Source organism: Phacochoerus africanus, chromosome 8 (assembly GCF_016906955.1).
Source record: "Phacochoerus africanus isolate WHEZ1 chromosome 8, ROS_Pafr_v1, whole genome shotgun sequence".
Lineage (NCBI taxonomy): Eukaryota > Metazoa > Chordata > Mammalia > Artiodactyla > Suidae > Phacochoerus > Phacochoerus africanus.
Window position 1 is genome coordinate 63267589 of NC_062551.1, and position 21366 is coordinate 63288954.

A 21366-nucleotide genomic window follows, 5' to 3' on the forward strand; every position below is an offset into this window, starting at 1 on the left:
GGCGCGTTGGGCCTTCTGATTGGGCGGCTGGCAGCCAATCCTGGGCGGTGGGGCGGGGGCCGGGGGCGGGGCAGCGGGGCCTGGGGCGGCCGCAGCGGCGCAGGTGAGCGGCGGCGGCGCAGGTGAGCGGGTAGAGACGAGCTGCAGTCGGTGGCGGGGAAACCCAGCCCAACCGAACCCGGCGGGTGGGCCTGGACCTTGCCGTGGGACCGCGGGAGAGGGCGGCCGAGGACCTGCCTCCCGCGCCGGCCCGGACCCGGGGTCCCTGGCCCATCCCTGGGCCTGAGCTGGAGCAGGACCTGCCCAGGTTGGGGGACCCCACCTGGTCGGGGATCTCGCGTTCCAGCCCAGCGCCACCTGGAGCCTCCTTCCCAGGCGAGATTTGCAGGACTTCCTGGACAGGGCCTGGCTCACACCCTCTGGACCTGAGGTGTTGGAGGACTGCCCCATTTTCCTTGCTGTCAGCCACAGGGCTCCGGTGCTCAGGCCGGCCTCAGGATGAGCCCTGACCTTGGGGCCTGGGCTGCCCCTGGGGGAGCCTTGGCGGTGCCCTGCATCACCTTCCCAGAGTTGGCATGCTGCCCGCCCCGGCTGCATGGCCACTGCCCTTCCTGTTGTTTTCAAGCTCTGAAAGACTCCTGGCACCTCCAGTTAGCTGCTGGCTCAGGTTCTGGGCAGGAAGGCCAGGCCCACAGGATGTCTGGTGACCAGGAAGGGAGCCCTGAGGGCCTCAGAGGCCATCTGCTCCGTGGACAGAAAACCGAGGCCCTGAGAGAGGGAGTCTCTGGAAGTCTCTGGAGTGTCCTCTTCCTGAGGGCAGGCATGGTTGTCTCCCACACCTGAACACAGGGTGAGCTCACCTCCGAGCACAGGGCCTGGCATCAGGCATGCAGCCAGGCCTGTGGGGCCTGCAGGGCCTCAGCAACCCCTGGGCCCCATCACATGCTCTCAGCAGTCCAGATGCTGGGCAGGGCAGGGTGTGCTGGCCCATTCTCCCCCAAGATGAAGGGCGGGGTTTTAGGAAAGTGTGTGATCTGCCCAGGCATCCAGGTATGCTCTCTTGGCTGGGCTCTCACCACAGCTTGGACGGCTGCCCTCCCATGCCTGGCTCCCAGAGCTCCCAGCACCAAGGGTACAGGAATCCCCCAGGCCCAAAGGGACAAGAGCTTGTCCTGGACTTGATGTGAGATACAGCTGGGTCCCCAGGACCTGTCGGAGCCGCACCACAGGGAAGCATGGCACAGGGTGCCCAGAGATATCCAGTAACATGTGGGCACTGGGATGTTTGTGGAGTGACTATATGTTTGTTTATTGCTTTTTAGGGCCTCACCTGTGGCATATGGAAATTCCCAGGCTAGGGGTCAAATTGGCCTACACTACAGCAAGGCGGATCCAAGCCACAACTGCATCCTACACCACAGCTCACTGAAACACCGGATCCTTAGCCCAATGAGCAAGGCCCGGGATCGAACCTGTGTCTTCATGGTCCCAGTCGGGTTCATTACCGCTGAGCCACAGCAGGAACTCCTGGAGTGACTTTATGAATGTCAGCAGAACCCAGAGCAGGACTCTAGCCTGGGGCCCTTCTGGTTTCCCTGGGGCTCAGGGAGGGCCTAGGGCTGCCTTCGGAGAGTGGGAAGACCTTTGGTGCAGGGACCTTTGGTCCCTCCTGTGTGGGGCGTGTGCAGTTACCGTAGGAGTGAAAGGCTGATGTCTGTCTAGCTGTCGACAAACACTGACCCTGCAGCCTCTGCTCTGGTTGTTGGGATGCAGCTTCAAGCAGGGAAGGGCGTGGCCCTCCCACCTCCATCCACAGCCTGTCTCTCCATGGGGCTTGTCCTTCTACCTGTCATGTTGGAACTTCCTGCCTTTGTTGTTACCCGACACAAACATTGCCCTGCCACTTGGATGTCGCCCCAGTGGGGCCAGGCTCTTGGTGTCACTCACAGAGCACCCAATGCGTGCCTGGCTCGGAGTGAGGACTCGGCAAATACTTCTCCAGCTGTAGGAACAGACAAACGGGGGGAGGGGGGGAGTGAGACTATAAACAAGTCAGCAAGAAAACCTGAGCCGGAACTCCTGCCGTGGTGCAGTGGGCTAAGGACCAGCCTCGTCCCTGTGGCGGTGTCAGTTCAATCCCTAGCCCAGTGCGGGGGATTAAAGATCCGGCATTGCTGCCACTGCGGCATAGGCCGCAGCTGCATGTTCAGATTCGGTTGCTGGCCCAGGAACTTCGGCGCGCCTTGGGTGTGGCTGAAAAAGGAAAAGAAAAAAAAAACCAACAACCTGAGCACAGAGACACCTGTCCCAAGTGAGGTGTGGCAGGGGGTTGACAAACCTGAGTGACAGGCTGTGTGGCGCTGTGGGCCGAGCACTTGGCAAAGGGCACAGCAGGGCTCGGTATGTCTGCGAGTGTGCAGCAAGAGCAGAGCAAGGTGGGCACAGGGCTGACCCGCGGCTGGGGCTCACCACGAGCTCAAAGAGGGGAGCAGCAGGATCATGGCTGTTTCCTTCTGACTGTCCCTACCCCCACCCCCAGAAATCACGACCCAAAGAATGAGCAGGCTCCCAGCCTGCAGCCTGACCCCGTGTATTTCAGCTCCTGTTGAAAATGGATGACTTAGACTTCAATCTGAAAATTGTCCTCGTCAGTTTCAAGCAGTGTCTCAACGAGAAGGAAGAGGTGCTCCTGGACCACTACCTTGCCGGCTGGAGAGGCCTGGTCAGGTGCGTGCCCGGGGCCACTGCCCTGCCCTTTCCTGGCCCTTGGTCCCTTGTGTGCTGCCTGCGCCTCGGCGGCGCTCGTAGGCGCTTTCCTGCCCTGGCCGGTCAGCTCTTCTCGCTCGCCGCCCCAGAGGCAGGGGCGGCCTCCCCCACGCCCCAGGCTGAGCTCCTGCTTCCCTGGCACAGGTTCCTGAATAGCCTGGGCACCGTGTTCTCCTTCATCTCCAAGGACGTGGTGGCGAAGCTGCAGATCATGGAGAAGCTACGCAGCGGTGCCCAGCGGGAGCACTACAGCAGCCTGCAGTCCATGGTGGCCTACGAGGTAGGCAACCAGCTGGTGGACCTGGAGCGGCGCTCCCGCCACCCCGACTCAGGCTGCCGGACTGTGCTTCGGCTGCACCGGGCCCTGCACTGGCTGCAGCTCTTCCTGGAAGGCCTCCGCGCCAGCCCCGAGGACGCGCGCACTGCCACACTCTGCACGGACTCCTACAATGCCTCCCTGGCCGCCTATCACCCCTGGATCGTCCGTCGCGCCGTCACCGTGGCCTTCTGCGTGCTGCCCACACGCAAGGCCTTCCTGGAGGCCATGAACGTGGGGTCCCCTGAGCAGGCCGTGGAGATGCTGGGTGAGGCCCTGCCCTTCATCGAGCGTGTGTACAGCATCTCCCAGAATCTCTACGCCGAGCACGCCCTGCTGGACCTGCCTTAGGGGCTGGGGGCCCGGCGCCCGGCGGGGTGGGCGTGCCCTAACCCAGAGCTGTGTGGGGGTGGCCAGGACCCAGCAGTCCCGCCATGGAAATATCTGTGTCCTCCTGTGAACTCAAGCTGGTCCGGAGCCCCTCAGACCCTGCCTCCGGCCGAGGTGCTGGCCATCTGTGCCTCACCCGGCCCCTCCCTGACCGGGCGTCTCATCTTTACCCTCTGCCATGGTGCCCGCATGTCCAGTCAAGTCACTCTTGGTGGGTGAAGTGCAGAAGGCAGGGGAGCGTTCATGGACAAGCTGCCCCTCCCTGGGGGTCAAGTGTGAGATGGAGGCGACGTCACCAGGCCCAGGATACAGAATCCGTCCAGAGGACAGGCGCCTCCGTACAGCTGGCTGTCCCCTGGACGGAGTACCCCTGGACAGCAGTCAGCACCGCAGGCTTCCCCCTGCCCCGCCTCCTCAGTTAGGGGCCCACGTGCTCTGACCATGGCACCTGGAGCCCCGAGGGGTGGCCTGCCCTGCCTCCACAGCCCTGTGCACGTCGGCTGCCTCCTGCAGCCTCAAGTCTGCACAGCACCACCCGAGAACCCCCAGGAGCCCAGCGCTCTGCTGGGCCAGGCTTGGCCTCTCCCTCCCCAGTGTCCAGCGAGGTGCTGTGTTCCCTTCGTCCCTGACCCTTGCTGCTCTGTCCCCATGGAGCTCAGGAGACCCAGAATGATTTCTTACAAGGGAGGGGGCCTGGACCGCTTTGCCTCTGTGCCAGGCTGGCATGTGGCCGCACCTGTCCGCCATCACTCAGGGCTTAGGCGCCTGTCCTGTCCCGCTGCCTCTTCCATGTGAGTCCAGGCCCATGGGTGCCAAGGGGACAGCACCCAGCCTGAGCAGATGTATGTAAATGCGAGCCTTCAGGGCCCTTTAGAAGCTGTAATACGAGTGATGGCTTTTTCCAAAATAAACTCCACTTACAGAAGTGGCTGCTGCCCTCGAGGGCAGAGGGTTGGGTGTGCCAGGCGCCTGTCAAGGCAGAGTGTCAACCATGGGGACATGAGGCCTGCCCGGCCAGTGTCGGGGGCCCCACCTGCCTCTGAGCGAGCTTTGGCTTGGACATCGAGGTCCACGTCATTACCCCGATGTCATAGGTGAGAAACTGAGTCACAGAGTCACCTAAGTGGCTGGAGATAGGGAGGGAGAAGGAAGCTCTGCCGAGGCTGCGGCCAGTGGAGGGGCGGCTCTGTGCCACAGGAGAGGCCTGGATGGAGGGCTGCATGTAGGGCAGGGTCTTCGGCCACTGCCCAAGGGTCAGAACTGCGGAGCGGTGTCCAGCGGCCGCCCCATCTAGCCCTGCCCCCACCCGCAGGGCTCGGGGCGCCGTGTGGTGACTGAGGGACTGGCCTGGGAGAACTGCCCGGGGGCTCCGCTGGCCAGAGAGCCAGCGCTGCAGGCGTGCACGCGTGCATCCAGGCATGCACCTGCGGCGCCGTGTGTGTGTGGTGTGTGTCCCGAGGGTGCCTTGCAGCCTGGGCCCTCCCTGCAGGGCAGTGGGGACAGGCGAAGGCCGGGTCCCACGACAGCTTCTGGTAAACGTCTTCCGGGTCCCACCTGAGCCCCCCTCCCCCCACCACCAGGGCATCACTAGCCTCCCCCAGCTTCTCTGGGCCAGTGTGGCCTGGTGGCGGTGGGGGTGGGGAAACCAGTCCCCAGGCACCCGGGCTAAGCGGCCTGGCCCTGTGCTGACCCGCGGTGGGGGCCCATTTGGTTACCGCCGCTCCTCCCTTGTTTGCATACGCCTTCCAGGCCCAGCTGGGCTCTGCCCCCACAGGGAGGCACCTGCTGCATCCAGGGCCCAGGCCTGCTGTGTGGCACCAGGGGCCAGGCCCCCAAAGCTTCTAGGCCTCAGACCCTCAAGCTGCACCGTTTCCAGGCGGGCCGAGAGGCCATGGCCTCCACCTGGGGGCCCTCTCTCCCCAGCCACAGGGTGGAGGCCGGGCTGGCCAGCTGTCCACTGTACTCCTGGCTGGTTAGCAGAGGTGGGGGACACCCTCTTCAGGCTGCCTGCAAGGCCTGCAGATGAAACCACCCCAGCAGTGCCCCCTCAGGGCCCGACAGCACCTGCCCAGGGCTGGAGAGGGTTTCTGTGCCCACTCCCAGGGCACTGGCACCCAAGCCAGGCTCACTGGCAGGCAGGTCCAGTGTGACCCTCCCCCTCCAGGAAGAGGTGGGTGCCAGGGGCTTCTGCGCAAGGAGGTAGCAAGGGGTCGTGGTCAGTGGCTGCCCCGAGCCTGCCTGCCCAGGTCACTGTCAGCCAGGGGGCCTTAGTGGTGGCATCAGAATAAGAGTCCAAGGCAAGCAAACCTGCGGGGCCCGGGAGACGGAGGGCGTCCCCAGGGCCCTGAGCTGGCAGGTGAGGACCGGCCAGGGTTTTGCTAAACAAATCCTCCTCCCCCGCCTGCCCACCCCAACTCCCCATATCTGGGCCCCCAGTTTGCTCACTGCCATCCCTGCTGGAAGCTGCCACCTGCCATGCCAGGCCTGACTCTCCTGGGCCTCACAGCTCTCCTGGGCCTCAGGGCGGGGGCCCCGCTGTGCCTGTCCCGGCAGCTCAGCATGCAAGGGCACTACGTGCTGGGGGGGCTCTTCCCCCTGGGCTCCACCGAGGATGCTGGGCTGGGCGACAGGACAGAGCCCAACGCCACTGTGTGTACCAGGTAGGGACAGGAGCGGGGGTGGCTCGGGTCCGGGGAAGCAGTGTCAGTCAGTCACAGCCCCTGTGACGCCAGGTTCTCGTCCCTCGGCCTGCTCTGGGCACTGGCCATGATGATGGCTGTGGAGGAAATCAACAACGGATCGGCCCTGCTCCCCGGGCTGCGCCTGGGCTACGACCTCTTCGACACCTGCTCAGAGCCCATGGTCGCCATGAAGCCCAGCCTGGTGTTCATGGCCAAGGCTGGCAGCCGCAGCATTGCCACCTACTGCGACTACACGCAGTACCAGCCCCGCGTGCTGGCCGTCATCGGGCCCCACATGTCCGAGGTTGCCCTGGTCACCGGCAAGTTCTTTGGCTTCTTCCTCATGCCTCAGGTGCGCCCCCGCCTCTCCCCGCGTTGCCCCCCAGCCCCGCCCACCTTGGGCACCCCCGTCAGGAGGTGCCTCCGGCCCCACAGGTCAGCTACAGCGCCAGCACGGACCGGCTGAGCAATCGCGAGACGTTCCCCTCCTTCTTCCGCACGGTGCCCAGCGACCGCGTGCAGGCAGTGGCCATGGTGGAGCTGCTGCAGGAGCTGCGTTGGAACTGGGTGGCCGCCATGGGCAGCGACGACGAGTACGGCCGGCAGGGCCTGAGCCTCTTCTCCAGCCTGGCCAACACCAAGGGCATCTGCATCGCGCATGAGGGCCTGGTGCCGCTGCCCCATGCCCGTAGCCCGAGGCTGGACTGCACGCAGGGCCTGCTGCCCCAGGTAAACCAGAGCAGCGTGCAGGTGGTGGTGCTGTTCTCCTCCGCCCGCGCCGCCCGCAGCCTCTTCAGCCACAGCCTCCACTGCAGGCTCTCGCCCAAGGTGTGGGTGGCCAGCGAGGCCTGGCTGACCTCGGACCTGGTCATGACACTGCCGGGCATGGACCAGGTGGGCACCGTGCTTGGCTTCCTGCACCAGGGTGCCCTGATGCCTGAGTTCTCGGCCTACGTACAGACCCGCCTGGCCCTGGCCGCCGACCCCGCCTACTGCGCCTCGCTGGCCGCCGAGCGGCAGGGGCTGGAGGAGCACGTGGTGGGGCCTCGCTGCCCCCAGTGTGACCACGTCACATTGGAGAGCCTGTCCGAGGGGCTGCTGCACCACCGGAGCTTCCCCGCCTACGCAGCTGTGTACAGCGTGGCCCAGGCGCTCCACGACACGCTACTCTGCAACGCCTCGGGCTGCCCCACGCGGGAGCCAGTGCGGCCCTGGCAGGTGAGGGCACGGGTGCCGCCGGCAATCGGAGGAGAAGGACGGTGTGGGGTGGGAGGTCAGGCTGGCCGCTGCTCCCCGCCCAGCACCCCCATCCCCTCTGACCTGCCCGCCAGCTCCTGGAGAACATGTACAACCTGAGCTTCCGTGCACGCGGCCTGACACTGCGGTTCGACACCAGCGGGAACGTGGATATGGATTACGACCTGAAGCTGTGGGTGTGGCAGGACCTGATGCCCACGCTGCGCACCGTGGGCACTTTCGACGGCCGCCTGACGCTCCAGCGCCCCCAGATGCGCTGGCACACACCGGGGAACAAGGTAACTGCTGGGGCTGCGTCCCCAGCCACAGGGCAGCTCCCCCACGGCCAGGAGTAAGCTCCGACCCTGCCTGGGGGTGCAGGGGGCGGCCCCACGGTCTTGGGCAGGCCTGAGCCTCAAGGCCCCTCCCAGGAGCCCGTGTCCCAGTGCTCTCGGCAGTGCGAGGAGGGCCAGGTGCGCCGGGTGAAGGGCTTCCACTCCTGCTGCTATGACTGTGTGGACTGCAAGGCGGGCAGCTACCAGCGCAACCCAGGTGAGCCTCCCCTGGGCCTGCCTCCTCCGTGGGGAGGGTCCCCAGAGGGTCGGAGGCCTGGCTTTGAGGCCAGAACCCCTGACAGGGGTGAGGTGGGGGAAGCCAGCACCCCCCAGCACCCCCTCTCTCCTCCCGCACCTCAGATGACACCCTCTGTGTCCAGTGTGACCAGGACCAGTGGTCCCCGGACCGGAGCACCCGGTGTTTCCCCCGCAGGCCCAGCTTCCTGGCTTGGGGGGAGCCAGCCGTGCTGGTGCTGCTCGTGCTGCTGGGCCTGGCTCTGGGCCTGGTGCTGGCAGCCCTGGGGCTCTTCATCCGGCACCGAGACAGCCCGCTGGTTCAGGCCTGCGGTGGGCCAAGGGCCTGCTTCGGCTTGGCCTGCCTGGGCCTCGTCTGCCTGAGCGTCCTCCTGTTCCCGGGCCGGCCCGGCCCTGCCAGCTGCCTGGCCCAGCAGCCGCTGCTCCACCTCCCTCTCACTGGCTGCCTGAGCACCCTCTTCCTGCAGGCAGCTGAGATCTTTGCGAGGTCAGAGCTGCCACCAAGTTGGGCTGACTGGCTCTGCGGCCACCTGCGGGGGCCCTGGGCCTGGCTGGCGGTGCTGCTCGCCATGCTGGCACAAGCAGTGCTCTGCACCTGGTACCTGGTGGCCTTCCCACCGGAGGTGGTGACAGACTGGCGTGCGCTGCCCACAGAGGCACTGGTGCACTGCCGCGTGCACTCCTGGATCAGCTTCAGCCTGGTACATGCTACCAATGCCACGCTGGCTTTCCTCTGCTTCCTGGGCACCTTCCTGGTGCAGAACCAGCCTGGCCACCACAACAGCGCCCGCGGCCTGACCTTCGCCATGCTGGCCTACTTCATCACCTGGGTCTCCTTTGTGCCCCTCCTAGCCAACGTGCCTGTGGCCTCCCAGCCTGCCGTGCACATGGGTGCCGCCCTCCTCTGTGTGCTGGGCATCCTGGCCACTTTCCACCTGCCCAAGTGCTACCTGCTGCTCAGGTGGCCAGACCTCAACACCCCCACGTTCTTCCTGGGGGGATGCCAGAGGGCAGGGGGGCGGGAAGGAGACTCTGGGAAAAAACAAATGACCCCTGGCCCAGTGACCTCCCCCCAGTGACCTCAGACCTAGTCAAGGTGCCCCCAGACCAAGTTCCTGTGCGGCAACCAGCAGGCTGTGCCCTGACTCTGAGATTCTACCACCCTTGACCCCACAGTGACCTCCAGGCCTGCATAAGGGGCCTCAGTCCCACGGAACCTCATTATCTAGGGCCCCAGAGACAGGCTGTCCCTGTCCCAGCTGAGCCCTGGCCTGCACAGGTGACCCAGGCCCACTGTCCCTGAGAGACGCCCACGGACAGTAGCCTAGAGCCTGTGGGGCTGCAGCCGAGCTCTCAGGAAAGCCCCTGACAGACCAGGTGAAGGCCAGGCAGGCATCACTTGCCTGGCTGGGCCCAGCCTGGGCCCCCACTAGCAGGCCCTCAGGGGCGGGACATTGGTGGATGGGCTGGGGCTCTCTTGACCCCCTGCAGGGGTGGGAGCCTGACCGTGGGCCCCAGCGTAGGGCAGAGGCCCACTCAGGAGGGAGGGGGCACCCAGCTTCCTTCTGCCTCCCTGGCTGGCCTGAGCCAATAAATGGGGGTCAGCCACCTCCAGCACCGTGGACAGAGCCCAGGCAGGGTGGGGGTCAGCACCAAGGCCAGCGCCAGCCACAAGGACCCCACCCCCCAAACCAGAGGCCAGCACCACGGACAGAGGACCGCGGCCCAGGGCTACTGCGCCAGGGCTTCCTGGCTGAGCTGGCACCGCGTGGACAGTACCAAGCCAGTCATGGGTCAGCTCCTGGCTGCCCCCAGGAGGCTGCCCCCAGCCCCTGCACCCCAACCTCTGAAAGTAGGAAAGAAGAGATACAGGTCACGCACGCTGGTCCCATAAAATTAAATGCTTTTTAGTGTTTAAAATAGCATTTACACAGAAGCAGCTCTATTGACTATCTGGACGGACGCGCCGACTCGATACGGTATCTACAGCGCAGACGTGTGCGGGTCAGAGACGCTGGGACGGAAGTAGCGTGTGCGGTGGGGGGTGGCGGCCACCAGAGGACAGCGAGAAAGGGCGAGCTGGCCAAGGCCCTTGCCCCGACCTGCAGCAGCTATGTGCATCTGTGCCCTCGTCCCTGGGGGTCAGCATCCCCTCCTGCCAGGGGGACTATGCCCCCCAGGCACCTCTGACTCCCCCTCACAACCCTCCCACCCCCTCGCAGACTCGACCTGTGCCCCTGCAGGCGTGGGGAGACCTCAAACTCTGCTCCGGTGGCTGGGGGTGGGGCCAGCTGACTTGCCACCGCCCCCGGGGCACACAGGCCAGGTAATAAATAAATAAATTAGACACCCCCCCTGGGCAGCTACAGAGGGCCCTCGGGGCTCTGATCCCACTCGCGAGAGGGCCCCCGGCCTGGGCAAGATGGGTGGGGCCTGTGAACCAGGTGGAGGAGGGACCCAGGCCACCTCTAAGCTCAGTCTGAGGCCCTGAGCACAGCTCTGCGGGTGAGGGAGGGTCCCTGAGGCACACACCCGGGGGTGCAGGTCAGACCTGCCCCAGCACCGGGAGTGGGAGGCCCCCCCACTGGAGTCTGCTCTGACCCGCAGCCGACGGCCTCTCCTCGGCCCCCGCCTGCCGCCTACCGCCATTCTGTCTGGGCCCAGACGCCACGGCACTAAGCACAGGCTGGGCCGCCGAGGCAAGCGCACCAGCTCCAGGCACAGTGCCCGCCTGCAGGGACAGCAGGAGCAGCCGCGGGCATTCTCCTCGGTCACATGATATCAACAAAGAACTCACAGGGGTTCCCCATGGCCTTCTGGAAAGACTGGCGGCTGCCCGTCAGCTCTGGGGGGACTGCGGCCAGCTCCCGGACAGGCGGCCCCCCGGGCGGCCCACCCACCACCGAGTAGGCCTTTGTCAAGGGGTGCAGCGGGGGGAGCCCAGGGGCGGCGGCCGAGGCCTGGCTGCGCGGGCTGCTGCCACGGCTGAGCTGGCTAGCTGGACGCTCCCGCCAGCCACTGCCACCGGCCCCGCTTGGCGCTGTGTGGTCTGACTCGCTGCCACTGCCCCCAGCTCCAGCCGACCGGCTCTCCTTCTCTCGACCCAGGGCCCGACGGCTGCTCCCGCCAGCACTCCGGGTGGACCCACTGCTTTTGCTTCCTGGGGTCAAGAAGTAGGGAGAGGAATGGGCCAGTCAGTGCCAGGCCTGGCTTCTCCTGGGACAGGCGGCCATTGCCGGGGCAACCAGGAGCAGAACCCGGTGGTCCTGAGCCCGGGGTGGGGGTGGTGGGCAGCCATGCAGACACGAGGGCTGGGCTGGCCCCGACCGGGGAAGCAGTGGAAGCAGGCGGGGGGCGGCAGAGGGGGGCAGACAAGCAGGGACATGCCGAGGCCAGCTTGTGCCTGACTCCTCACCCCAGCGCCTGAACCAAGGGCCTGGTCTTGCTGCTGAGAAAGCGAGGCCCAGAGAAGGCCCTGTGCGCCCGCACACCGGCCGGCCGTTCTGGACGCCCCGCCCCAAAGACCCTTCTCTGATCTGACCCCAGAACCCCAGCCAGCTGCTCAGCTTAGCCCCTCCTGGGCTCTCAGGAAGTGCCGTGAACCTGAAGACGCCCCCTGGCTGGGGACGTGCCGACAGGGGCACGGGGCAGGACCCTGGCTTACCGGCCCTGAGGGTCCGTTCCGCTAGTCCTTCAGTCTAAGGCTTGCTCAGCACAAAGCAAGGGACAGAGGAGTTACACACCCGGCCCGGCCCAGGCACCCACCCCGCCGCCCAGGGCATGCCCCCCTCCAGCTGGGCCTGTCCAGGGCCCATAGGCACCCGACACAGCTTCTCCCTGGACTCTGCTGCCCTCTGAGCCGCTGCTCTCCGCACCCCCTCCGGTGTGCCGGGTGCGGGGGCATGTGCCGGCTAACCTCCCTGACCCTCAGCCTTGGGACACTATTCCCACGAAGCTTCTCCTTGGGGACCCCGAGCCCCCACCTCTGCCCAGCTTCCCCACGCATCCCCGCCACGGGCCGCGTGTGTCTGCGAAACTGCTCCTCGCTGGTTCCAGGCCACCACAGGGGGCCGGGGGAGGTGTCTGTCCTCCACTACGTCCCAGGGCCCCACATGTCCCCCCACACCCCCTCCTGCCTTGGCCTCGGCCACGTCTGGAACACCAGCGCCCCCCCCAACCCCTGAAGCTTCTAACCACTCACCCCTTCCAGAAGGAGCCACCCAGGGCCCGAGCACAGAGCAGGTGGGAGCGCACAGGGCGGGGGGCGGGGGGGGGGACGGGCAACAGGGCAGAGCCAGGTGGCGGGCGGGCAGGCAGGGAGCTGGACGCCGGCCGGCGGGCCCTCACCTTCACTCTGCTGGCTCCCAGCGCTGCCGCTGCCGTAGCTGAAGCCAGGGTCCTGGTATGCGGGTGGGAAGCAGGGCGGGGGCCCCGGGTACTGGTAGGGGTAGCCCTGGCCCAGGGGCCAGGGGGCGGCTGGGTGGGGCAACGGGGCCAGCGTGTCCTGATCGGAGGCTCCACTGGAGCCGCTGTTGAGGTTCAGGGCTGCGAGATCTGCAGGAGGGGGGGCAGGTAAGGGGGGGCGGGCGGGTCCTCCGGGGCCCTCTGCCCGTGGCCCCCACTCACTGCTGCACAGGTCCCCGAAGACGTAGTAGCACTGCTCGGAGAAGGTGACCTTGTTGACCGTGTGCCGCAGGAAGCCGCGCTTCAGCATGCTGCTGGCGTACCTGCGTGCCTCCCGCCGCTCGCGGAAGCCCTCCAGGTGCGTGTACAGCCAGTCCACCACATCCGCCCCTGGCGCAGCCGGCGTCAGGCGTCAGGCGGGGAGCCCGGGCCGCGCCCCACCGCCCCCAAGCCCCCCGCTGCCCAGGGCCCCGCACCGATGACGGCATTGGCGATGGTGATCTTGAGCCACATGCGGTCGCGGATCTCCAGGCCCGAGTCCGGCAGCTGCATGACCCGGACGACAGCGCCCATGTCACTCTTCACCGTCAGGGGCGCCTCCTCCAGCTCTGCAAGGCACACCCTGCGCTCAGCCACAGATGGGAGCACAGCCGCAAGCACGACCGCAAGGACCCTCCACCACCCGCCCGCCCGACTGCCAGCACAGGGTCAGGGAGCGGCCTGGGGCGGGGAGGGTGGGGCCTCGTCTCCAACAGGGAAACGCTTCACCAGGTCTTGGGGCCAACCAGGCGAGGCCACCCCTGCCCTGCAGAGCGGACCCCACGGGGTGGAGACCAGACCCCCTCCACCCCCTTCCCTGCAAGCTGGGCCTATTAGTCATGTTAGTGGCAGAAAAGCAGCGTGAGGGCCACACAGATGCCGCCTGCCCCCGCCAGACAGCAGACCCTTGGGCAGGCCCGGCCCGGCCTCCCGAGCCCTTCCCTCCCACTACAGACAGAGGGCTGGGAAGAGGGTGCGAGCGTGGGCGCCCACGTGTCCGTGACCCCAGGGTACGGTGTCCGCCCTCGTGGGCCTGGCACCAGCACCAACGCTCGAGCCGGGATGGCCCTCGGGGGTGGCCGTGCCAGGCGGGCGCCTCGGCTGGGCCCTCACGGGTGCCTCCGTTTTCTGATCTCAGGAGCCACCACTTACGCGGAGCGCCGGGCACAGAGCTGGTTAGTGAGGAGGAGCTGGTGCGCGTGACGGCGCTGGAGCAGGGGCTCGTACCGTAGCGGGGCAGGGCTCCGGTTAGCGCCGCCGTGTGGGACAGCCAGGCGGCTGGGTCGATGGGCCGAACCGGGTCAGCTGGGCAGCCACCGTGTGGCGACAGACGAATGGACAGTGGGGGAGAAGGCAGAGCACAAGGGCACAGGAGCACAGGGAGAGAGGCCCTTCAGGCTGGGCTGGGCGCCCCCGCCCCCCGCCCCGCCAGACCCGGGGGGTCACTCACCCCTCGGGATGGTGAAGTAGCTCCGAGGGCTCGGGTCCCAGCACTTGGCCACCGTGAGGCTGATGGGCCTGCGGGGTGGGCGGGTCACACCGGCGAGGCCCCAAGCAGCACCCCCTCCCCCCGCCACGCGCGCGCCTCACCCCGTCTGGGACACGATCTCCCGCAGCACCCGCACGGCGTCGTCGTTGCTCATGTTCTCGAAGTTGACGTCATTCACCTGGGGCGGGGCGGGGGGGGCGGTCAGCGCAGTGGTGGGGGGTGAGACCTCGCCCGCCCCTCCCCGCGGCCCCTGGCAGCCCCGCACCTGCAGCAGCATGTCGCCCGGCTCGATGCGGCCGTCGGCGGCCACAGCCCCGCCCTTCATGATGGAGCCGATGTAGATGCCTCCGTCGCCCCGGTCGTTGCTCTGGCCCACGATGCTGATGCCCAGGAAGTGGTGCCTCTCTGCGGGGCCGGGTGTGTGAACAAGCGCCCCCTCCCCCCCCCCCGAGCCCCGGGCCCCTCTGGCGGCGGCGGCGGCGGCGGCGGCGGAGGCCTCACCCATGTTGAGCGTGACGGTGATGATGTTCAGCGACATGGTGGAGTCCGTGATGCTGCTGAAGGAGGAGGCCTGCGGGGGCGGCCCTGGGTGAGGGGCTGCGGGCGGCATGGCGGCCCCAGGGGACAGAGCGGCCCACACCCCCTCCACCTACGCGGTCCGTCTGGCGCATGCGCTGCTTCCGCCGGCGCCGCTTGTGCTTCCGGATGAGCCGGGACGAGGTGCTCTGCTCGGTGGAGCTGCTCAGCCTGCGGGGGCACAGGGTCAGGGCGCCGGCCGCCTCTCCGCCTGCACGCAGCCCAGGGAAGCCCGTGCGGGACGCGCTGCAGAACGGGCTCAGCCCCTGCTCCCGCAACAGGAGCCCCACGGCTCGGCAGACACGAGGCAGCCGGCCCGGCCCCTGCTCGTGGGCACACGGACACCCGCACGCGCCTGGGCACCCGCCCATGCCCACCGGCTGGTATTGTCGTCCTCGTCCGAGTCGATGAAGCTGCTGGACTCGAGCTCGCTGCTCAGCACGGTGGACGCGCTGTCCGGGGGCAGCCCCAGGTCCCGCCGCCGGTCCCCCCTCGGGTGCCCGTTGGTCCGGGCAGCTGTGGGCACAGCAGGGAGGGGAGCTGGCCGCGGGGTGCTCTGGAGCACCTGTTGCTGGGGTTGCTCCAGAGGAGGGGTTGCTAGGATCCTCTCAGCTGAATCAGGAACCTCCACCAAGGGACCCCACTGGACAGCAGGGGCCTGGGGTGCCCCCCAGGGGCCCAGGGAGGTCAAAGGTGTGGCCTAGTTACCCTCCTCACGGTTCCGGCGGCGAGCTCGCTCCCGTCGGTGGCTGACCATGGACTCTGTGCCAGTCTCGTTGTCCATCCCATCGCGGCTGCTGGCCACGTTCGGGCTGCGCCAAGAGGAAGGCAAGGTGGGGCAGGCCGGGCCGTGGACGCCCTCAGCTCCTTTCCTCCCTCATCTGGTGGAACTCCAACTCTGGCAGGGGCCCCCGTCCACCCCCCAGCCCGCTCTGGGCCCCTGCTGACCAGCACCTGCTGACCATGGGCCCCTGCTCAGCTGCCCCTCTCCATCCCCAACAGGCCTGGCAGGTCCCTCAGGACCACTGGGCTCAGCACCGCCCCCCAGAGTCCTTACTGGAAGGAGGGGGGCCGGGAGTCCCCGATGCCACCCGTCCGCTCAAGAGGTGGGGGCAGGTCCGCATGGCCGTCAGTGCCCTGAGACCCTGTGTCCAAGTGTGCACCCTCGGCCAGGACCAGCTGCAGAGGAGAGCGAGGACTCAGGGACGAGGCTTCCAGGCCACCCCAGCAGGGCCCCGGGCACAGGTGTCCAGCCTCCTGCAGACTCACCCAGGAGACCACGCGGCCGTTGAAGCAGGGCAGCTTGGCATTATCGTCAGAGATCTCCTCCTTCACCACCCTGTGGGCAGACACAGTCGTGAAGCTGCCACCCTGGGGGCTGCCCCCTCTGTGGCCAGCAGGCGCTGGAGTAAGGCCCCCAGCTGGCCTGGGGCATGTGCCACCTGGGGTCCAGCCACAGGCCCAGAGGTCAGTCCCTGTGGACGCCCTGGTCCGGCACATTCCCTTCCTGGGAAACTCCAGCATCCTTCCAAGGACTCAGGGGGCACAGACACTCGACCCCCCAGCAGCAGATCACAGCCTAGGGCTCCGTGGAACAACCCACCCTGCGTGGTGCCTGCGCCCCCGGAGTGTGGATCTGGAGGGTGGGGCCCGCCCCACGGGCCCAGAACAGAACCCGGTTCGCATGGCGGAGGGCCACGGCACAAAGGGACCCCTGGACACAGGCAGGCCAGGGTGCCCGGCACACGGACCCACAAGCCCACACACGCAGAGGCATGCCCGTCGGCAACCAGGGACACAGAAGCAGATGCCACTCATTGCACCAGCCCAATGCAAGACCTGGAAAAGTAGGCTTAGGGCCAGCTGGGCCCACAAGAAGGCTCAGGTCCTGGAGGTCAGCGAGCCCCACTAGCCACTGCCCAGAAGCTAGCCCTGGCCTGTCCCCAGCCGGGTGAGCCTGAGGGGTGGGAAGGGCAGGTCGCAGAGGGCCAGGGCAGCACCCACTGGGAAGGAGGCTAGTGACCCTGGGGTCAGAAACAGGTTCGGGAGGTCTAGGCATCAGGTTCAAAGGAGTGAGGAGGGCAGCAGGGGAGGGGCTGTGGGGCAGGGTAGGGCAGGCTGTGGCCGTGGCCGTGGCCCCGCACATCCCGTACTGCAACCTCCTGGAGGCCAGGGGGGAAGCAGGGCAGGCAGGGCGGGGCCTGCAGCGGGAAGGGCCCCGGCGCCCGCCCCCTGGAATCCGCCCTGCCCAGCGTGCAGACGTCTACACCTGGGACTGGGGCCCAGTGCAGAAAGAGGAGCCAGAGACCAGGCAGGAAACAGCCTCACAGCCTGCTAGGCCTGGACCCCTCCACTTGGCTGGTCCCAGGCCGCAGCAAGGGCAGGAGTCCCCCGCAGAGCCGACACACCACCTCCCACCAGGGAGCAGGGCCCTTGGGGCAGAGTGGATGTGGAGCAGATGGGGCCCGTCTGGAGGGGGAGGGCACTGCCGGGGGCTACGGTGACCACCTGCCCCCCGCCCCCGGCCAGCCACACACACACAATAAGGGGGACACCCTGGTAGATGAAAAGAGCCACTCCTTGGACCCCTCCTCTCCCCAGTGACGAGCAGACCAGCCCAAGATTCAACTGAGAAAGCTACACAGAGAGCTGTCACCACGGGAAGACCTGGGTGGCCTGGGGACACCTAGGGTCCTGCCCAGCTGCAGCCAACATACAAGGGACTGCAGCAAGCCCTCCTGGGCACCCAAGCAGCCACAGACCCAGGAGGGACCTGGTGCCCGCTTCACGGCCCAGGGAGCCCAGACAGCCACCTCCGCTGCACCCCCGCCCCCACCCTTTGTGACTCATCCTTGGGGCCTGCCTGGCACCCTTGAGGCAGGCACCCCAGGCTGGGGGACCCAGGAGCACCCCAAGGCCCCAGTGCCCATGCAGTCAGTGCCCAAAGATGGCCATCCCCCAGGGCTGCCTGAAGCCTCCACATACCCACCCACCCAGGCACACCCCTCCCAGGCCCCCCTTTGCTGGCCCTCTGTGGCTGAGAAACACCCCTCCCAGCCTGTGCAGGACAGCGTCCTGCTCCCTGGAGGTTGGGGCACTGAGGGGCAGCTAGGCTGGGACAGCAGGGAGGGGGGGGCAGGTGTCCAAGCCCCCAGGAAAAAGGGTACGGGGTGTGCAGTGCTGCCCACCCCCGCCAATGGCCAGGAAGAGGGACAGGGTGGGATCCAGGGAGACCTGGGCTGTGCACAGGAGAGGCCCCCAGACCACCCTGGGCTCCCTCCCAGGTGGGGCCTCAGCAGGCAGGAGCGCAGGCCTTGGGAGCAGTGGTTGATGAAGGCACTGACCCTCGGGCTGGCTGCCCAGGGACACCCCTATTGGCACCTTGCCCCCAACCTCAGAGTTCCTGGCGAGATCCCAGTTAACATCCAACTTGGGATGCCCAGCCCCACCCGCCGCCCTCGCAGACTCGCCCCAGTGAGGAATCTGCTCGAAGTGGGGCCCTTGGAACAAAGCCAGGGGCCAGGAGGACCCCTGGGCCCCCAGAGGCCACCGCACACCACAGCCGGCCCTTCCCGACCGGGTGGCCCCAACTGTGTCCCCATGAGTTGGGGGTCCTCAGCTCCCACAGAGCCTTCATCTGTCCCCTCACTGTCTCCTGACCAGCTGAAGGCTCCAGGGTGAGGGGTCCCAGTCCCAGTCCTCCACGACCTGCCGCGGGCTCTGGGGGTCACAGGTCTAGACTTTCCCGAGCCCAGCGGGCTGAGCGGCAGCGGTAGAGGGGGACCGCGGGCCTTCTGGGCCAGGCCAAGCACAGCACCCCCACACCACCCAAAACCATGACAGGTGGCCCCACAGACTGGAGCTCCTGGCCCAGACGCCAAGGAGCCAGGGCCACCACCAGACAGATGGCTTCATGCCAAGTGCAGCCAGGCCTGGAACCAGCAAAGCGGCCCTAGTGCCAGAAACCTGTGACCAAATGCCCTCAACCTCTGCCCCTTGGCCCCAAGGCCAGGCCAAGCCCCTCCTTGCACCAGCACCGGCCCACCTCTGGGCCAGCCCACCCCAGGCCCAGAGACCCTCCCCAGCTTTGCTAGGACACAATAGCTGTGACCTGCATAGGAAAAGTGGGAAGTGGGTACAGGACTTGCCGCCCATTTGGTCAAAGAGGCCCACGGGGAAGAGAGGGGGTCGGCCCAGAGCATGTGGCTGTGGCCACACCTCAGGCTCCCACAGTGGCCTGAGGGGTTGGGGCAGGATGCCCAGGCTCACCTGGCGCTCCTCACAGTCCCCTCTCCTGAGACAGCTTCTGCCCCAGCCCAGCCAGGACCTACACTCTCCACAACCTCCAACTACATCCACTAGGTATCCAGGACGAGCCTCCAGTTCTGGTTTATACTAAAGTGTGAACGACTAGCCAGCTCCTCCAAGAGAAAACTTATTCCACTGAATAAACGACTTTACAGAATAAATAAGAGCTGGAGCTCTGCAGGTAGATCTTAGCATGGTGGAGGAGGAGGCTGATCCTCTCCAAGGGTCCCCTGAGGCCAACAGCCCACAAACCAGAGATCGGGGTGGGGGATAAGATGAGCTTTCCAAAGTCACCCCAAACCTTCCCTCTGTCCCAGCCCCATCTGCCAGCCTGCTCTTATTCCCTCCCCCACATTCCAGACATGCTCAGATGACCTGAAGAACTCCTACTCATGCTTTAGGACCCAGATCTGCCCGCCCACTGTCCTCCTAGGCCAGGGAACCCAGGTCCTCCAAGTCCTCCAGGAGGCCCGGCCTCTGCTGGGAGAACACGTTGAGCAAGACAGGGGTCTCGGCAGCTTAGTGGCTCTCAGACACAGGAGCAGGGTCAGACCCCTCAGGATGCAGCCCGGATCACGGTCCAAGGGCAGCAAGCTGGGGGGCTGGGCACATGCCTGGCCACGCACTCCCTGCTGGCTTCAGTTTGTGACAGAGCACGTGCGACTTGAGCGATTTTTATTAAAATAATCAAGTTAAAAACGAAACACTTTCACATACCCGATGTTAACACCCAAAGCAGGCCAGACCCAGAGAAGATGGGGCGGCCCAGCGAGGTCCATGCTGGGATCACATGCCCTTAAATGATGCCCTACCCTGTGGAGCCCAGCTTGGGCCCAGCAGGGCGGGGGGCACCGAGATTTCCGAGGCTGTCCCAGACACACCCTCCCGTCTCTGCCTCTCCCTCGTGCTGGGCAGGCCCAAGAGAGTCCAGTTGTCCACACGGCCCTCAGGCCTCCCTGAGAGCCACACAGCGGCCTCAGCTTGACTTGACCTGGGCCTGCAAACCGCAGAATCCAGGAAACAGCCTCAATGTCAAAGTCCCAAGGCGCAGCCACACACAAGGACACGGGCTGCCCGAGGGCGCCCAGGCACACCTGCTCGGCCCATGAAGCCTCTGGGTGCCCCCCCAGCACTGCTGAGCAGGGGACTCAGGTTACCCGTGGCTGTGCCGGGTCAGGCCTCTGCTCACCACTCACTGTTCTAGAGGCTCAGCCGCCCCGCACAACTGAGAAGTCCCCTTGGCCAGGACAGCCACTGCTAAGTGCAGACATAGGGACCCTGACCCAGAGGCTGCTCCAGGAACCCAAGGGCTGTGTGGCTCAGCACAGACAGAGGCCCTGCGGCCAGCAACCCCAGGACAGGCCCATGGTCACTAGTGACCCCTGACCTCTGCCCTGTCCTGAGGACTCTGGAGACCAAGAGGAGGCTGTCTCGAGCCTCCAGAAACTGCTTCAAACCCCAGAAGACAGACTTGTATCCCTGTCCAGATCATCTCATTTCCCCCTTGCTAACTAGGGGACCCACTGGGTGGCTGCCCCCCACTCCAACCCCTTCCACGGGACACTCCGACACTCCTCTGACCCGAGTCCCACGAATCTCAGGCTGTCCAGGTCATGCCTAAGCACCTGCCCTCCACAGAAGGGAGACAGCGAGCGGGCCCTGACTCTGGCAGATGCCAAGGTGGGCTTCCGGAGACCTCCACCACTGCAGGTCATACACACTCAGGACAGGAGGGGAGCCACGAGGAGGGCTGGAGTGGAGAAGCTAGGATCCCCGCCTGCCCACGGGTCAGAGCTCAAAGGCTCCCGGGCAGGCAGGGGCCTGGGCGGCCCCTGCTCAGGGTACAGACAGGTAGGACACACCGCAGCGGCGCGCGCGGGCACAGCCCCAGGATCCCCCTGCCCTGCCGGGCGCAGACAGGTGCCGACACGCGCGCCCACGCACAGGCCGCGAGGCCCACTGACCCGAAGTCCTGGTCCATGGACTTGAAGAAGAATTTGTAGGCGTGCACCGGCCGGTTGCTGAGCACGTTCTTGAAGTCGGCCAGCGTGACGCGCTCGGGCGCCACGGGCAGCTTGACCAGGTACGGCGTCTCCTCCTCGTCCATGTGATAGATGATCTTGGTCTCCGCCATGGCGCGGCGCTCAGGCCCGGCCCGGGCCTCGGACACGGGCGCCTCCCCGCCGCCCGCCCGCCCGCCCGCGCCCGGCCCGCGCGCCGCCGCCCGGCCCGGCCCGGCCGCGACCAGGCCCCCGCGCCCCCGCCCAGCCGCCCGGGCCCCGCCCGCCCCGCCGGCCTCGGCCCCGGCCCCGCGCGCGCCCCGGCTGCTGCCCCGCCGCCCGAGGCCGCCCATGCGCCCCCGGCCCGGGACGCAGGCAGGGAGGGCGCGCGGCCCGCCGCGTCCGTGCGCCCCGCCGCCGCCGCCGCCGCCCCCTCGGGCCGCGCGTTAAAGGGACCGCGGGCCCGGCTGCGCGCGGCCGCGGGGGGCGCCCGAGAGCGGCCGGCCTGACGTCACCGGCCGCCCGCGGCAGGGGGCGGAGCTGCGCACGCGCGGGCGGGGCGGAGCGCGCG

The 21366-nt window shown here is 67.0% G+C and overlaps 3 protein-coding genes across 8 annotated transcripts; 2 read left to right on the plus strand and 1 right to left on the minus strand.

Annotated features, from left to right (window-relative positions):
* The first annotated feature begins 71 nt into the window (after positions 1–71).
* CPTP (ceramide-1-phosphate transfer protein) lies at positions 72–4397 on the plus strand. Of its 2 annotated transcripts, none has more exons than XM_047791058.1 (3): positions 72–122; positions 2600–2727; positions 2911–4397. In XM_047791058.1, the coding sequence occupies exons 2-3, from the start codon at positions 2612–2614 to the stop codon at positions 3431–3433; spliced, it is 639 nt and encodes a 212-aa protein (XP_047647014.1). In that variant the 5' UTR covers positions 72–122; positions 2600–2611; the 3' UTR covers positions 3434–4397. The 2 variants fall into 2 exon arrangements, with proteins under 2 accessions (XP_047647014.1, XP_047647013.1); XM_047791057.1 differs by having other exon boundaries at positions 77–103.
* TAS1R3 (taste 1 receptor member 3) lies at positions 4313–9904 on the plus strand. Of its 2 annotated transcripts, XM_047791046.1 has the most exons (6): positions 4502–6132; positions 6205–6505; positions 6589–7371; positions 7485–7688; positions 7821–7941; positions 8085–9904. In XM_047791046.1, the coding sequence occupies exons 1-6, from the start codon at positions 5948–5950 to the stop codon at positions 9056–9058; spliced, it is 2568 nt and encodes an 855-aa protein (XP_047647002.1). In that variant the 5' UTR covers positions 4502–5947; the 3' UTR covers positions 9059–9904. The 2 variants fall into 2 exon arrangements, with proteins under 2 accessions (XP_047647003.1, XP_047647002.1); XM_047791047.1 differs by having other exon boundaries at positions 4313–4566; positions 7821–8428.
* On the minus strand, positions 9866–21276 carry DVL1 (dishevelled segment polarity protein 1). Of its 4 annotated transcripts, none has more exons than XM_047791049.1 (15): positions 20760–21276; positions 15757–15826; positions 15545–15666; positions 15196–15299; positions 14865–15003; positions 14565–14658; positions 14413–14482; positions 14177–14316; positions 14013–14089; positions 13873–13940; positions 13650–13727; positions 12860–12991; positions 12606–12773; positions 12327–12533; positions 9866–11139 (listed from the first exon to the last, which is right to left on the minus strand). In XM_047791049.1, exons 1-15 carry the CDS (start codon positions 21146–21148, stop codon positions 10751–10753), a joined length of 2247 nt encoding a protein of 748 aa, XP_047647005.1. In that variant the 5' UTR covers positions 21149–21276; the 3' UTR covers positions 9866–10750. The 4 variants fall into 4 exon arrangements, with proteins under 4 accessions (XP_047647005.1, XP_047647004.1, XP_047647007.1 ...); XM_047791048.1 differs by having other exon boundaries at positions 13575–13727; XM_047791051.1 differs by lacking the exon at positions 12606–12773 and having other exon boundaries at positions 13575–13727; positions 20760–20985.
* Positions 21277–21366: the final 90 nt, after the last annotated feature.